General features: G+C 42.3%; 1 protein-coding gene across 1 annotated transcript; it reads left to right on the top strand.

Annotated features, from left to right (window-relative positions):
• Positions 1–10705: 10705 nt before the first annotated feature.
• LOC121933663 (natterin-4-like) lies at positions 10706–12205 on the top strand. Its single transcript, XM_042473646.1, is given in 2 exon segments — positions 10706–10709; positions 11160–12205. Coding segments are annotated over 2 exon segments (1050 nt in total).
• Positions 12206–17164: the final 4959 nt, after the last annotated feature.

The following is a 17164-nucleotide window of genomic DNA, read 5'->3' as shown; positions in this document are numbered from 1 at the left end:
TGAATCAACCAGCACAGGAACAATGTATCTACTCATCCTGTAGATCTGTGTTGGCGAACCTATGGAACACGTGCCTTCTCTGACATGCGAAGCCATGTCAGAGGGCATGCAACGGCCACAGGAAGGAGGGGCAGGGAGCTGTGCGTGGCTGGCCCAGCTCCTTGCCGCACACTGGTTCTCCTATGGAAAATGGAGCCGTGGCAAGAAGAGGTGGTGCTTGGCCCTTCTGACCAGAAGTACCACCCCTTCCAGCCTGAGGGACCACCACCTCCACCTCCTCCACCTCCTCCCAGACTTGGGAGAGTGTGTGTGTTGTGTGCTTTCAAGTCGTTTCTGGAAACCCAATTACAGGGTTTTCTTGGCATGTTTCATCAGAGGGGGATTGCCATTGCCATCCTCTGAGGCTGAGAGAGTGTGACTTGCCCAAGGTTATCCAATGGTTTTCTGTGACTTCATGGGGAGGTGAACCCTGATCTCCCAGTGGATTATTCCAACACTACACCACACTGTTGTCCCAAACACAACACACCTGTTACAGGTTTTTTGTTAGCAAAAGTTGTTCAGAGGGGTTTGCCATTTCCTTCTGAAGCCGAGAGAATGTGATTTGCCTATATCTCCGATATGGCACTCTGAGTGGCTGAAAAGATGAGTGTTTTTGACTCAGGGTGACCAGACGTGGTCCTCCCTTTCCCAGACCTATCCTCCCTTTCCATTTTGGGCAGGGCTGAGAAGGATGGATTTAATATTTATATGAATGGGTTTTTTAAAATGTTTTGTTTTGAACCTTTATTTGGCCATGTCCTCCATTTTTCCTTGCGTGTTTTTCCCCAGAAGCCCAGCCCCCTGGAATTCCTACCCCTCTGGAAGTCCATCTCCCAGAGGTCCGGTTCCATGGCAGCCGGTGACACCCAGTGTGGGAATGCCACTGAGTTTGGGCACTCGGTCTCTAAAAGGTTTGCCATCACTGCAGTAGATACTCCCCATCAAAGAGGAGCTTTGTCAGTGCTGGACCCTAGTTTGGCACCAGTAGAGCCCCTTTTTAACTCTGAGTAACTGTAGAAGAAGAAGTAATGTAATCCAAAATTCTCCACCTTTATGGTGGCAGATGCACCAGCTGCCTCTGTCCTCCGGATTACCCACTGAAAAAATTCCTCCTACCAAATGAATGTAGTATTTTCATATTAAAACTAGATCCAGGGTTTTGCTTTGTTTGCTAAACATATAGTGCCCTGGTGGGGCCAGGGTATTTGTTTGCTTTGAAAACATAACTTTACTGAAAATTAGTTGCACTGGATTTTTAGACTCAGTTAATAAGATACATAACATGTTCCAGTATGGTGTAGTAGTTTGAGTATTGGACTATGAGTCTGGAGACCAGAGTCTGAATCCCTTCTTGGCCATGGAAATCCACTGGTCCTCCTTGGGCAAGTCACATTTTCTCAGCTGCAGAGGAAGGCAATGGCAACCCCCTCTGAACAAACATTGCAAAGAAAACTTTGTGATAGGCTTGCCTCAGGGTTATCATAAGTCAGAACTGATTTGAAGTTAAATAACAACAACAATAACAAATATATGGTGGACCTTGATGATATCACCCCATAATATTTTGAAATTGAGGTTCAGGAATTCCATAACGCATCTATTTTTTTAAAGTGAATAGGATTTGCAGGCGTGCACACACTAATATCCAGTAATATATATATATATATATATATATATATATATTCATACACATAATTTCAAGATTTAAAAGTGCCAAAAATTAATTAATTAATCAATCAATTATTTTATATCCTGCTTTTCTCCCAAATGAAACCCAAAGCGGCTTATTCTGTAGATAATGAAATTAAACTCTCCCAGCCTTAATTACACACTAGCACCAACAGGACTGAGAACAAACAAACATAGGAATGAAATATACACCTAAATGACATCTCTGTCCCATGCCCATTGTGACATCAGCACTGAAGGCCCCAACAATCTCCAGGTCAAAGAAGAATCAAATGCAGATCTGACATTAAAAATGACAATCTTTAAAAAACAGTAGAACAACCTTACAGCAGCTGCTTTGTTGTATAGAAGCCTACAGAGAGAGAGGAAATAATGCTTACAATTCATTAATAAATTGTAGTCTAACGGCCGAGGTCTGACTTAGGATATTACACATGTTCATATGGTTACCTATGGTCTGTTTGCTCCCCGTAAGAGCAATATTGTGAAACAATCAGTAATTTTGGTCAGAATCTGTTGAGCATTTATTAATACATAACCTATAGTTAAACATTCACAACTGCTACGTATTCACTATCCCTACACAGTTGCAGATTTAGGGGGTACCTAGGGATCATGAGAGCTCCCTAAACCCCACTTAACATTGCAATCAACAGAGGACAATAGCCAATAGTCAGAGACAGTGGGTTTCAAAATAGGGGAATGACTCAGACGAGGAGGAGGTGTTGACAACCGGATTGCCAGGAAGCTGCAGTTCCTGATAGTCTGAAGAGTCTGAAGAGATGGGGGACTGCATCAATAATAGGCTGCTCCCCAGCAGGAGATGGCAGAGGCTGAAGATTACATGGCCCTATCATTTGTTGAGCGATGCAAGGATCTTTGTGCCAGGCATTGAAGCCTTCACCTTTCCCCGGGGCTTGGAGTTCTTTCTTCTACCTCTTCTTCCTGCTCTGAATCTTGTAGACCTGAAGAAAGACCCAGCTGGCTTAAGCAATGGCTGCAGTATGTCTGCTTCATCTTCAAACTATTTCTCACCGGGGGGGGAGGGGGGGGCTAACAAGTAGATCTGAAATTTCCTATCATCACATCTAGCTTTTAGCCTTTAAGGCAAGAAATGAGAAACAGTGGCAGTGACAGCTGTGGGGCCCATGCCAGTGGGCTGGCAAATCTGCTCCAGATTTTGCTGTGAACAGTCAAGGAGCTATCCAAGGTGCTGATGCCTATTCTCTAATTGCCCACTGACTTTTTGCCCTCCAGATTTTGTTGGACTCCAGCTCCTATTAGTCCCTCCAAAAACAGCCACTTGCCAGAGATAGCAGGAGTTAGAGTCCCACAACATTTCGAAGGCCATGGGTTGCTCACCTCCATTTTAAGCAAGGAAAGATAATATTTGGCAGAATAATTATTAAAGATTATATGAATAATGAAAGGAGGACTTACTAAATTGTTACTGTGAATATTTTAGCTGGCATACTGTTGCGTAATTACAGTGTCAATAAGTCTATATTATGTCATAGCAACTATTTATGAGATCATTCATCATGCCATGACCAAAAATCCCTTCAAAATCTGCCTTTTCAGCAGAACAGCCACACATACTCTCTCTCACACACACAGCCCTTTCCATGTTGCTAAAGAGTGTCAGGATGAATGTTAAACATTACAACTGAATTCATTATAGTTTACCTGACTTGCTTTAAATGCTCGCCACATCCCCTTGACGTACATGTATCATCCAGGAAAAATACCTGGGGTAGCTGTGTTGGCCATATAGCAAAGGACAAGAACATCCAAAATCCACAAAATTGTGATACCTTTATAGTACCATTCAAAATGCACAAAATACATGTTGTGAGCTTTCGAAGCTCCACTGGCTTCTTCATCAGGCCAAGGTGTTAAAAATCATACTCAGACCAACACTCACAACATCTTCACAAAGTGCAGGCCCACTGTTAATTTTTTTTCCCCTCTTCAGTATGATTTTTAACACTAACATGATCTTTTGTAGATAGAAACCCACTCCTTCAAATACAGTACTCAGTGGTATTAAGGTCTCAGGTATAAAGTAGATTTATACCGCATATTTATAAAAGTGTTTTCATTATAATGAAGGGACTGTCAGGTACAAATTTTGTAAACCTTCATTATTGCTATCACACTAATAGATGTCTTTGTCTAGACTACTTATAAATAATACTTATCTTACAAGAGAACAAGCAGACAGCATATCGACTTGAAACAGCTCTGCTAGATCAGTTTAGAACTAGATAGGTAAACTAAGCCAACATGGTGTATTGGTTTGAGCAATGGACTACAACTCTGGAGACCAGGGTTCAAATTTCCTCTCAGCCATGGAAACCCACTGGGTAACCTTAAACAAGTCACACTTTCTTAGCCTCAGAGGAAGGCAAAAAAGGCCCTTCTGAACAAATCTTGCCAAGAAAACCCCATGATAAGTTCACCTTAGGGCTGCCATAGATTGGAAACGACTTGAAGGCACACAACAACAAAATAGATAAGCAGATGAGAGCCAGTTTAGTAAAGGAGCTTGAGTGTCAGATAAGGAGTTTATAGCATGGAAGTTTAACACTGACCTGGGCATGGGAATTGGTTAAAACAGATTTTACCACATGCAAAATTGCTACTGACCATCCTCGTAGTACCAAAATCAGCTGCCAGAGCACTGCTGGACAACAGGTGATGGTTGAACAACAGTGCAGCTTCAATTTTGCATGAGGTAAAATCCATTTTAACCCATTCCAGCCTGATCCCATCCTTTGTCCAAGTCGGCATTAAAATTCCATGTGATAAACTCCTAGGACTCTGGGACATGAGGGTTCAAATCCCCTCTCAGCCATGGAGACCAGCTGGGTGACTATATAGAAACTGATTTAAGGAACAAGCTATCAGCCTCCCCACTTGAATTTGTAATATGTTTTATTCCTTGTTTTCCCAATTCTTTTAAATTAATTTTGTTGTATTCTTTTTCTTTTATATTGTTCATCATCACCCATAATAAATACTGATTGATTGATCAATTCAGTGACTTTGGACAAGTCACACACTCTCAGCCTCAGAAGAGGGCAATGAAAAACCTTCTCTAAAGAAATCTTCCCAAGAAAATCCCAAAACAGGATCACCATAACATAAGAGTTAAACAACAGATAGGTAGACAAACCGATAAACAAACAGAGATTTTCATTTAACAAAGACATTGACTGAAAATCAAGGTAATTACCAAAAAACACCGACTCCATCATTATAGCCAACTGTATAGTATAGCCAACTATAACCTATGATGGATCATTTAATTTGGCCAGTCACATTGGGAACTGCAACATTTGGCAATCATATGACATTTACACAGTTCCAAGTATGGCTTTCCACATTAAACATTCAGCAGATATGCAGGCATGAATAATAACGCCCTATGGCTCTTTCTTATGCATATAAAAAGCTATGATGTGTCATTTCTATCTTTATCTCTCTACTTTCTGATGAACTAGTGTGGATTTTGTCCAGATTGTGTTAGGGTGCACCTGCGCTGTAGAAATAATGCAGTTTGACACCACTTTAACTGGCATGGCTCCATCCTCCAGAATCCTGGGATATGTAGTTTTGTGAGGTACCAACACACCGCCAGAGATAACTAAAGACCTTATAAAAGTACAAATTCCAGGATTCCATGGGATAGAGCTACAGCACTTAAAGTGTTGTCAAACCTCATTATTTCTACAGTTTAGATACACTCATAGAATCACTGAAAATACTGTTGAAATCAATATGTGAATGACAAAAGTGAGAGTGTATACATGTCTGTCTGTATGCATGTGCCAAAACATGGACAACCATTTTGGGGAGGATTCACGCATATATGGAACCCTTAGCATCACCCATCAACACTGCATACAGTCCTCCAAGAACAACAAAAAGTTCACTGTTGGTCTAGATAATTCATCTTCCAGTTACTGTCTTTCTTATACACTATATATATTTTATTCAGATCCCTTCTTTACACATATTATCTGTGTATGCAAAAGCATGTTCCTTTATCAAGCAGCTGAATGGTAGAGCATCTATATTTCCACTAGAGCCTAGGTTCAGTCCTGAATATCCTTATCATTCCCCTTTTTAATTAAAAAAAATTAGGTAATGGCAATGTACAGTAAAATTCAGCAGAGTTTGATAATATTTAGTCAAATTCAGTCAAATTCATAAAAAGCAAACTGAGTACAGCGTGCCCTTCCCCTATGCAGGGGATCCACTCTGGACCCCTGTGTAAGGGAAATTCTGTGAATGCTCAAGCCCCATTGAAAACAATGGGGCTCATGCACACAGTGCGCATGCCATTGCCTAGAGACACCTTGCTTGGCAATCCATTCAAGAAGTACAAAAGGAAAGGAAACATCATTTTACAGGGGAATGTTTATTCACGGAATTTGTAGCCAGAAAATGTAAAATGCCCAAGAGGTTGAATTGCTTTATAGAAGAGTTAGGCAAATGAATAAGCAAGTCTACTATAAGTAATGGCAGGTGGATCTGATATCAGTAGGGCAAATGAAACACACTGGATTTTAATCAAATTTTAAAGGACCTAAGAAAGCTGCCAGGACTACTTGTGGAGACATGGTTCAGTACTTTGCAAAGTGCTTTTAAAATTTATTTCTTTCAGTTAGTCTCAAAGGTGCTACAAGATCTCTCCACACAGCCTATGTAGGTGGACACATGAGTCTCCACAGCACTGGCAGTTGGTACAAGGTAGATGCTCTTGCCACTTGTGTGTGGGCAGATGCCACAAGAAAGCCATGGAGGGCTGGAGCAAAGAAAGGCATGCTTTGTCCAGCACCCACTGTTCCAGGAAGGAAGGAAGGAAAGAAGGAAAGAAGGAAGGGAGGGGCTTGTGAAGGGTATATTAGTGGTTCAAGAATAAGGCCCCATTTGAGCATGAGAGGGTGCTTAGCTTTGTTAAACTCCAGGGCCAACCTTCTAGCTCCTGGTTGACAGGTGTCAAATGGTGTTGCAGAAGGTCTGCGATCAGGAGACAGAAGAGTGGTTGTTTTCCCATAGACAGGAGTCTTCGATCCTACCTTCTTCACTCTTTAGAAGCTTCAGAATGATCAAAACAAGGTAGAGGAGAATCTAAGCCCAGGCAGCTGGTAGGGAGGAGAGGGGGAGAGGGTGGGAGGAGGAACAATTTATTCCTAATCCAGTATCCCTGGTCTGCTCTGCCCTTTCTTCTTTCACGATCTGAAGTAGATCTTTTTCTTCCCACTTCAATTCCTCCTTGAAATAAATCATAGTAACATGCCTTTCATTCTGTCTTCTAGCAATTTATAACTGTAGCTGTGAGGGAATCTAAAGATATAGATAGGGTGTGTCTCAGATGATTACTTATGGATAACTAAAAAAGAGAACACAAATATCCATGGTATTTGCATACATTCATTTATATGTCAAGTTGCAAATATAGAAATAATATGATTGGGGGGAAAGAAAAATATCATATAGTTCATTATAATGGAGACTGTTGCCAGCTGATTTGTATGCCTGCTCATTTTTGCTGTGCTCTGCTCTGTCTTCTTACAGTTCTTTCTCTTTTTAACTAGATTTAAACAGGGCAGCTCTTCAAACTAAGAACATTTTCAAGCCATACTGTCCTCTGACACACCTTTTGCCCTAGGTCAGCTTTAAAGATTACAGTACGTTCTTAACTCTTGCATTGGTTTCAAAATCCTGTGGTGACCAGTGGTTGCTTAATGATGGTGGGAGTGACGCAGTGACCTTTGAATTTCCAGTTTTGCTTGAAACATGCAGTACAATGCTATGGAAAAACCCATCTCTAAGCTAGTGACACCAACTTCTGTATTCTTGAAAATCAATCACACTCAGACTAAATGCTGAGTTCTGTCACTTATGAAAGCAAGATTGCACCATCCTCCCATGCAAGCAAAAGTAATCACCAGACTAAAGAAAATTCAGCAGCTTGGAAAAGTTAAAAATAATGTTAAGAAGAAAGTCCTCAGGGGAAATATCCCAGAATTATGATAATGATATTATTACTATTACTATTATATTTATTTATGCATCACTTTCCCCTCAAAATTGGGATTCAAAATGGCTCACAATTTAAAAGAACCATACAAAATCCAATACAAAAACTAAGCATTAAAATAGGATTAAACTATTATTACAGTATTAAAATAAACTGCACAACAAAAGAATAGCATGCTATTTTAAAAGATAAAAGCTCATAAAAATATTTCAGTTCAAACAATGCAAGCCCACTAACTTGTTCTTTCAAAACTTTGTTTTGAAAGCCTGAATAAAATCTGAATAAAAATCTTTTGGCCTCCCAACAGAAGAACTACAAGAAAGCTGCCCTTCTGGCCTCTCTGGGAAGGGGGTTGCAGTGTCTAGGGGCTGTGCTTTGTGATGGTGGTAGGACTATGGAGATTATCAGACAGGGAAAAGAAATGGGAGAAAAAGAAATGCTCCTGAAATAATCACAAAATTGCGCTGAAGATTTTCAGATGACACCGCTCTCATCCAGTACTTCTCCCCTGCAGACACTGGAATGCTCCTGCAACTTCTCATTCAAGGGGAAGTGCCATTAATGGCTTACCAATAGTGCGAATGAAGCACGACTGTGAAGGTGTAGAAGTTCATAGCGTTTCCTTCACACTATGGGGAAAGCAATCTGGGACCTTCACCCAGACTGCATTTTGGTGCAGGCAATTCGTTCTCAGTGCTAGGATCGGTTTTGTGATGAATTTCAGTCTTGTTTTGATTTGTAGGGCACACTTTTGTTTGCACTGGATAAAAATAATGTTGTGAACTATATAATTTTCATTTTATTCTGTGCAGGAAAGAAACATAACTTTCAAACATGCGCAGTAGCACCGAAACAGTGCATGTGTGCAATGTTCAACCACAATTTAATACTGATACACTAATGGATGTATGCGGAATGCAATAGCGATTCTCTTTCAGTTTTATGTTGTCATTAAAGAGCAATTGCATGACTGTGCAAAAATATCAATCACTATAGCGCTATTTTTCTGTTATCTTCCAATAGTGCTATTGTTGTGGAATTGGCCCTGTCAAGATAATCTACTGAGAGAAGGGCCTCTCCTGTTGACAAATAGCCTGGATTTGAGCAGTTTAGGGTTTTATAGGTCATAACCAGCATTTTCAATTGTGCCTGGAAACAAACTAGCAGCCAGTGGAACTGTTTAAACAGGGGCACCGTATGGTCTCTGTAACATGTGCCAGCTTTGGATGCAGCCCTTTGGACCAGCTGAAGTTTCTGAACACTCTTCAAAGGCAGCCCAGGTAGAACACTTTACAATAGTCCAAACAACATGGCAACTAAGGCATGTACCACAATGGCCAGATCTGGCCAGATTAGCAAGGACAGCCAAAGTCTTCCATGTCAGTGAATCACTACACTAACCCTGGTGAACTCCCTCGATCACCCATGTATGACCTGGAGTGGCTTGACTCACTTGTAACTGGCTCTTCCTACTATAGCTTGTCTCTCTTTACACTGGCTGCCTTTAGATACAGAACAAGAAGCATTCATGAGAACCAGAGGGAATTTTCCTATGGGCTGTTAATAACAGAACCCCCCCCCCCCCCCCCCCCCAAAAAAAACCCTATGCATTTTTCACAAAATCACACATACTTTAAGCTTGGCTTTCATTTAGTATGCTGCTATATAGTGCATGAACATTCCCATTAAATATAGTGGCATAGCCATAAAATGGAAAACCAAGGGCCCGTTACAGATGGGCCTTAAAGTACGGACTCGGTCCGTACTAGGGTTAGGAAGGGGTCTCCCTTCTGGACACCCCTAACCCTAATACAGACCGAGTCCATACAAAATGGCGGCGCCCTATGTAGACGGTGCCACCATTACAGCATCACGAGCGGACCGCCTCTATACGGGGCGGCGCGGACGTGACGTCATCACTCCGTGCCAGGGCGCATAGTGCGCCCTTTCCCTGGCCGCAGAAGGAGCTCCAAAACGGAGCTCCTTTTGCCATTAGCGTCGCTGGGCGCAGCCTTTAGATGGCTGCGCCCAGCGACGCAGAGGAGAAAGGGGCCAAGCGGCCCCTTTCTCCTCCTCCCTGTCGTCGCCGGGTGTCCTTGGGGCTTGAAGCCCCAAGGTCACCCCTTTCCAGGCCGCGGGGAAGCCTTTTGCCTCTTCCCCACAGCCTGAAAAGCAGCAGATCGGGGCCTCGGAGGCTGCTGTTGTGGCGCGCCTACAGGCCACCCCAATGGGGCGGTCTGTAACGCACCAAGGTTTCCTATTTGGAATTTATACTTTTTTTGAGTATTTTCAAACCGTGGATGCTTGAATCCATGGATAAAAAATCCGTGGATGAGGGGGCTGACTGTACTTCTGGTTGTGAGAAATGGGTATCTTCTAATTTTAAACAAGGCAGAGTGGCTTAGGCCCTGTTTAAAAGGGGGTGCAGTGCTCTGGGAAGCCTCCAAGAGAGAGTGTTCACCCTTTTTCAAGCCATTAAGAGGGGATCAAGAAAGTTAGGGACTGCAAAAAACAGCCTTGTGACCCCAAGACCACACTTTGCCCATCCCTGTCCTAGGCAAAGCAGTGTCTACTACAGAATGTGGCCCCTACCATGCATGTTAAATGCTTAATGTGTAATTTAAATGTTAAATGTTATGCCCATGTTTTCTCAGGCAGTGAAATGTTCACACCCATTGACCAGGTTTGGCTCTACCAGGAGACAAAGTTAGGCAGCTGCTTTGGGTAGCAGATGCTGCAAGTTACAGGAGAAACCATGATGGCCTTCACCACAATGCTGGTTTATACTAATCAAATATTATGTTTATATTTAATTAAATATGAAATAAATTAATTAAATAATATTTATTAATTTCCAAGCTCTTTCCCTAGCTGCATCTACCACTGAAGATAACCACCTTGCTTTGTAGAACTGGGCCTCAAATGGGTAAGAATCCCAATTCTGGGAAAGACAGCTCATTGCATTGATTTCGTCTCCCAGGGTAGCTGGTCTCATCATCTGACTTGCATGGTTAAGGCAGGGGCACATTTTTAATAGATTCTCCTTTGAATCAGTTCCTATAAATCTGAGGAAGAGAATCAGACTACCCCCAAACTATAGGCAAGAGAAACTATGTGTGTGTGTCTCCAAAGTTGCCTGTCAACAGGGTGATACCATTAATTTCATTAGGTTTTCTTAGACAAGGACTACTCAGAGGTGGTTATGCCAGTTCCTTCCTCTGAAATATAGTCTACAGCACCTGTTGGTCTCCCATCCAAGTCTAACCAGGGCTGACCTGATCAGATGAGATCAGGTGCCTTTGGGTATTTAGGCACAATTGAATCTACTTCCCTGCCATTCTCATTCTCTTTTACCTCTTTCAATTTGTATTCTCAGGGAAAGATGGAAGGCGAGCACCAGTGACACTGAAAAGAAATAAGCGACAGGCTGATTGGGGAAATGAGGCTTTTCAGGATACAAGTCTGAAGTGGGTGGCATTTCAGGGAACTATCCCACAAGGAACTGTTTCACTGTGGAACAATTATGCCCAGAGGAAAGAGTATACTTGTGCTATTGAGGATTGTCGAGCTGGATACTACAGTCCAAATGAGGGTTCATTCTGTTTCTACCCTTTCGCTGGGAAACAACATCAAAGTGCCAGGTTCTGGCTTTTGGTGAATGAAAATGACCTAGAACTGTTGGAATGGCAAAGCGGATATGCTGGGGGTGTTCCATCCGATTCTATTGGTACTTACTGAGGAGACAGATTTTACATCGCAAAAAATAAATATGGGCTAGGGGAGGTTGACCGACAGAATACAGCTTTCTTTATAGGAATAGATGGTTCAGAGTACTGTTACAAATCCTATGATGTCCTCACCGTTAATAATGACTACGTGTCTCAGAAAATCTACAACGTCAAATACTTTAAGGAGCGTGGGGAGTATGTAAATGAGGCTGTGGCTTTAAAAACCAGTAAAGTCAGAAATTATGACTGTAAGGCAATCAAGAAGAAAGCTTCCTTATCCAAAGAAATAGCTCATGAGCATCACTGGGATCTTAGCAACTCTTTGTCATTTGGTATGAGCTTTACTCTAACTTCAGGAATCCCTAGAATCATAGGAGGGCGTTGGTCTATTTCTGTAGAAAAAAACATCACCCAGAGTGAGGGTTCTTCAGTGTCTGAGAAGGAGGTGCATACCGTAGAAGTGAAACTGGAGGTCCAACCCAACCACAAGTGTGAAGTGGAAATGGAAGGTATTAAAATGAAAGCAGAGATTCCCTTCAGCGCCTCGGTGATTCGCCAGTACAAAACTGGGGTGAAGCAAAGGGCCACTGTGTAAGGAGTCAGCAAAAATTTGGTTGTGGAAGAAGTCAGTGCCATTGTAAAACGATGTCATCCTGTCCCAGACGCGGAACCCTGTAATGAATCTCATGCCTAGAAGAGAAGTCAAGTTTGCCTGCAGAAAAAATGAGTAAGGGAAGAAATGCTCTGGTAGTAATTTGAAGACCCATTGATTCTGTGGGATGGTCCTTTGAAGGAAAGAACCTATGTCAACAGATACATGCTGGCAGGAAAGGGCGCTATATTTCTGTCTTTAAATATGAACTTTGTAGGAGTTATTCAAGAGGCTGAACTTCATCTCCAAAGTAGGTTCAGAAGCTTGGATAGCTCCATTAAATTTCTGCTGAAAAACTGGAGCAGATTCACCATCCCACCAAATATAGGAGGCAACAGCTGCCTCTTTAACTACATTGGTGGACATCTTGTGGTAGCAAATTCCAAAATGTGTATACACACACATTAGGTTAATCAGGAGGTTACAATCTGTTACCAAATACTTGAATCAAGATTAAGTTTTCTTATTACACTACACATGGTTATTAGTTAATCTAGTTTCGGGATGTTTCTGTTATCAGGAACGACTGGTGTGTGTGTGTGTGTGTGTGTATGTGAATGGCTGCTGTTAATACTGTAATTGTCATAGTCAGTACATTCAGCATTCAACTCCTCTCTGGCTTCATTGTCTAATATCTCACCCCTGAAGACACGTACTGGGCTTGAATCCTGTAATTCTGGGGGGCACACCATGTCTCTGATGCAGCAGACTATACTCCACATGATTTTATGATATAATACATTTTATAGCCTTTAAGCTGCCATGTGACTTTTTATTATTTCTGAGAAAAGAGGTGAGAAAGCCAGAGGAAGATGGTTGGAGCTCTGGAGCAGTTCCAAAAATAAAGAACCTCTTTTGTAAATGTGTGTGAGTTCCCCTGTCAGAGCCAACATACCTGCCAACCTTTCAGGGATGGCAACAAAGATGTATGCAGCCAAGCAACTTCAGAACATGGTCAAGATGACAAGTGTTATTCATATTGTAGAATGCACAAGCTAAGAGAAGTTATTGCAGTTTGCTTTTCTCTGAGTATAAAGGGAAGGGTACACCTCTGCCTCCTCCTCTTCTCCCTGATGAGCTGAGTGCGAACTACTTTTTGTCCTTCATTCTCAGTTTGTAGTAACTGAAGTAAGCTGAGAGAGAAACTGAGACACTTAGGGATTGATTGAGAGGTGTTGGGGGTGCTGCGTGCCTCACTGTACCTAGGAAAGTTTGGTTGTAGGCTGAACAAACAGGCCCAGACTTTGAACATCTCAAAGATCCAGAACACCAACTATCTCAGGAAATACATTGTCAGAGGCAGGGACATTGTCACCACTATTGTCATTGATGGGGCTACCATCCTTCTTTGTCCTGAGGTGAAGGCCCATCAAGAAGGAAGATGGTGGAGAAGAGAAATGTGCCCCATTGCCATCACCAGGATGTTACCTGGCCAAAAGACAGGTCTGTCATGTCTGTTGTACTGATTCAACTGAGAAGTGGTAGCTTCTCTTACAACTGCCTGGAGTTTATAGGATATGTAAAGTGAGAGTTGTAATAGCCATATGTGGTTTTAGGTATTCATTTGGTAAATATGCCTTCTTCTTAGCTTTTCAAAATATGGTCACCCAGACAAGGACTCCCAAACCCATCTGCCTAGTAGAAGAGGCCCAGTCATTACATGTGTCGGTACAGAAATCTGTAAAAACAACTAGGTTAAATATCCTGAAGGTGAAGAAGAGATAAACCCACTCATTAAAACCAAACAGTAAATAAGGCCAGTGTGCTTTAGTGGTTTGAGCGTTGGACTACAACTCTGGAGACCAGGGTCCGATTCCCAGCTCAGCCGTGAAACTCACTGGGTCACCTTGGGCAAGTCACATTCTCTCAGCCTCAGGGAAAGAAAATGGCAAACTTTCTCTGAACAAATCTTGCCAAGAAAACTCCTTGATAGGTTCACCTTAGAGTCAGAAATTACTAGAAGACACACAAAAATACAGTAAGGCAATTTTTACTTAACCACGAGAGGGAGCTGCAACTCCATATTTTAAAAAAATCACATTCTTTCTGAATTGTCTCACCTCAGCTAAAGCAAGGCAAAGGAGATTTTTTTCATCCCAGGGTCAGTAGATCGGATCATAAGGGCAGTGAAAACATCATGCTTTTATATAACGGACAGCTACTAGCAAATTATAGCAGCCAGGTTGCGTCAGTCTCTGTGTCTCCCTGCTGTTTTTCTTTCCTATTTTCCAGAGACAAAAAGTTGGCCTGGGTGCTTCCAAAGAGGATGTGATGTCTACTCTAAGAAAAGTCAGGTTTCTGAATCAATTTCAGAATTCATTTTCACTCTTTTATTATCTTTTTGTTGTTGTGTTATGCCACTGTGTTTCTTTATTCTTTAATTAAGAATTAGACAGTGTACAACTACTGGTTCATCGCATGCACATGTTTGTACTAATCTGTTTATTGAAAAGTATTATCTAATACTCTACTGATCTAATACATCCACAAAGCATGAAAATAGTGTGAAGTCCTAATATTATCAATTGTAATATTAGTTAGATTTACATCTTCCCTGCAATGAGCTCAAAACTTTCTTCTTCTCCATTTTATCCTCACAACCTCCCCATGAGGTAGGTCAGTAACTGATCCAGAGACACCTAGGTCCTATGTTTTAAGGGACTTGAAATCAATGAGACAAGTGTTCAGCGGACACTCACACCTGGATCTCCCAAGTCTGTTTCAAAACCTCTAACTGCTACACCATACTGTCTCTCCATTCCTTTCACATGACATACAGAAGTTACTGTTCATTACACCCTTACCTGAGAGTTACTTCCATTATATTCAGTGTGACTCTATTCTCAGCTGACATGGACAGGTTGTGCTGTCAGAGATCTGGTACGCCCACACATGGTTTACCAAGCAAATCTCTCCCTGTACTGACCAAGATACAATCCCATTACATACACAAACACCCAACTAATGACCAACAAAAAGAAACACAAGCAGTTTGCATACAGCAGGGGTAGGCAACCTACAGCCCGTGGGCCAGATGCGGCCGGCGAGGCCTTGGGACCGGCCCCAGCCCGGTCCTGCAACCAATTGCTGCTGGGGCCTTTGGCCTCTCGCATGAGGGCAAGGGGCCTTTGGCCTATCAGGAGGAGGCGGGCAAGGGGGAGCAAGTGGCGGGCAAGGGGGGCAATTATCTATAGAAGCCTCAGAAACATGCATTTATATTAACTTTTTTTAAAAAAAATCAGCTAATTTTTTCGCGTGTCCTCCATTTTTGTAAAAAGTGTCTGCCATTTGAAAATTTTGTCCTACATTTGTCCCAGTTTATTTATTTTATATAATTTTTTAAAATTATTTAATTATTTATTTTTTTGGCTTCAGCCCCCCAGTTGTCTGAGGGACAGCAACCCGGCCCCCGGGTCAAAAAGGTTGCCTACCCCTGGCATACAGCAAAGGGGAAGAACTCTGGTAGGCATGGAAGCTGTTTTTCTCCCAGGGCCCTACAAGAGCCAGATAGCCTATGGACTTTATCGCGCACACAAATTTAAACGTTCTGTGGACCGAAGGAGGATGCTCGTGTGCGTGCATGACCACCCAAAAACGGATTTTATCGCACACAATTCAGTCCTCCAACAGTCCCCGTTCTGTCCCCCGGCGCGCACCCATTTGCGTCCAGTCCTGACGGGCGTGATTTTTGCCTGACAGATTAATCTTCTGTCGGCAAAAAATCACGCCCGTCAGGACTGGATGCGAACGGATGCGCGCTGGGGGACGGAACGGGGACTGTTGAAGGACTGAATTGTGTGCGAGAAAATCCGTTTTTGGGCGGCCGCGCGCGCGCACACAAGCGTCCTCCTTCGGTCCCCAGAACGTTTAAATTTTTGTGTGCGATAAAGTCCTATGTCCCAATCCACACTGCTCACCCCTGGCATATACCAACAGGCACTATTTACACACACATACATACATACCATGGCTGCAGTCCACATGTACACACTGTTAAATGGTAAGTCAACATATAGGTAAATCCAGTTGATTCATTTACTCTACTCTAGTCAGGACTAAGAATCGAATTCAGTGTGGCTAACACTTCGATCCTATGTACATCTTCCTAGTAATGAACTCCACTGAAACCAGGAGGGTTTAACTCTGAATAAACACACAATGGATTCTGCAATGTCATGTATATCCAGTTCTTGTAGTGGATTGTGTGTAATTAAGTCCTTATACAGGCCCAGACATATCAATGCACAAACAAAACCAGGGCAAATGCAATCCAGCTATCTAACCAGATTTCAGACATGCAGAGTACACATTTCTGCTCTCACAAACATAACTAACATTCATCTCTCTTATTTCAGGACACTCATGAAAATACAATCCAACATTTGGAATTCAAAAAGTAATAGCAAGACAATTCAAGGTTCCCACATCTTCTCCATGTTCGCCTCTCCCAGCTAAGTAGAAATCACACAACTCTACTGCACAGACAGCCCTCCATACCCTTTTACCAGTTGATCTGCAATAATCACACTGCCTATTCTGGACACAAAGAACTCTAACCATCTGTAAGCAGACACGACAAATCAGCCCCTTCATCAGAGACTCTTCTGAACCATGGCTTAAATGCCTGCTTTGGCACTGCTGGGTTATGAAAGTCTGAAGCATAGCTGTTTATTGCCTTTGAGCATGTGCAAAGTGTCCCCACAACCCCTAAACAATCACAGCCAGCAAGCTCAGCACAACTTGGACATATCGTTTATTTGGTCGGTTGGTTTATTTATGGATACAAACAGAGGAAACGTTACAGCACTAAAGAACAGCTTAACAAGTTATGCTATTAAGACATGTTTAAAAGCAATTTTAAATCGTGTCCAAAAAGGAAAACCAGCACCAGAAAGAAAAGAGGGAGGTGCCCAGCCTAGCCTTAGAGTACCATCAAAGGCATGCATGCATTCCCTCAACTTCTCCCATTACTCATATGTATGGACTTGGCACATACATATA

Source organism: Sceloporus undulatus, chromosome 6, assembly GCF_019175285.1.
Source record: "Sceloporus undulatus isolate JIND9_A2432 ecotype Alabama chromosome 6, SceUnd_v1.1, whole genome shotgun sequence".
Taxonomy (NCBI): domain Eukaryota; kingdom Metazoa; phylum Chordata; class Lepidosauria; order Squamata; family Phrynosomatidae; genus Sceloporus; species Sceloporus undulatus.
Note: the sequence above shows the minus strand (reverse complement) of the source record. Positions and strands in the feature narration are given on the sequence as shown.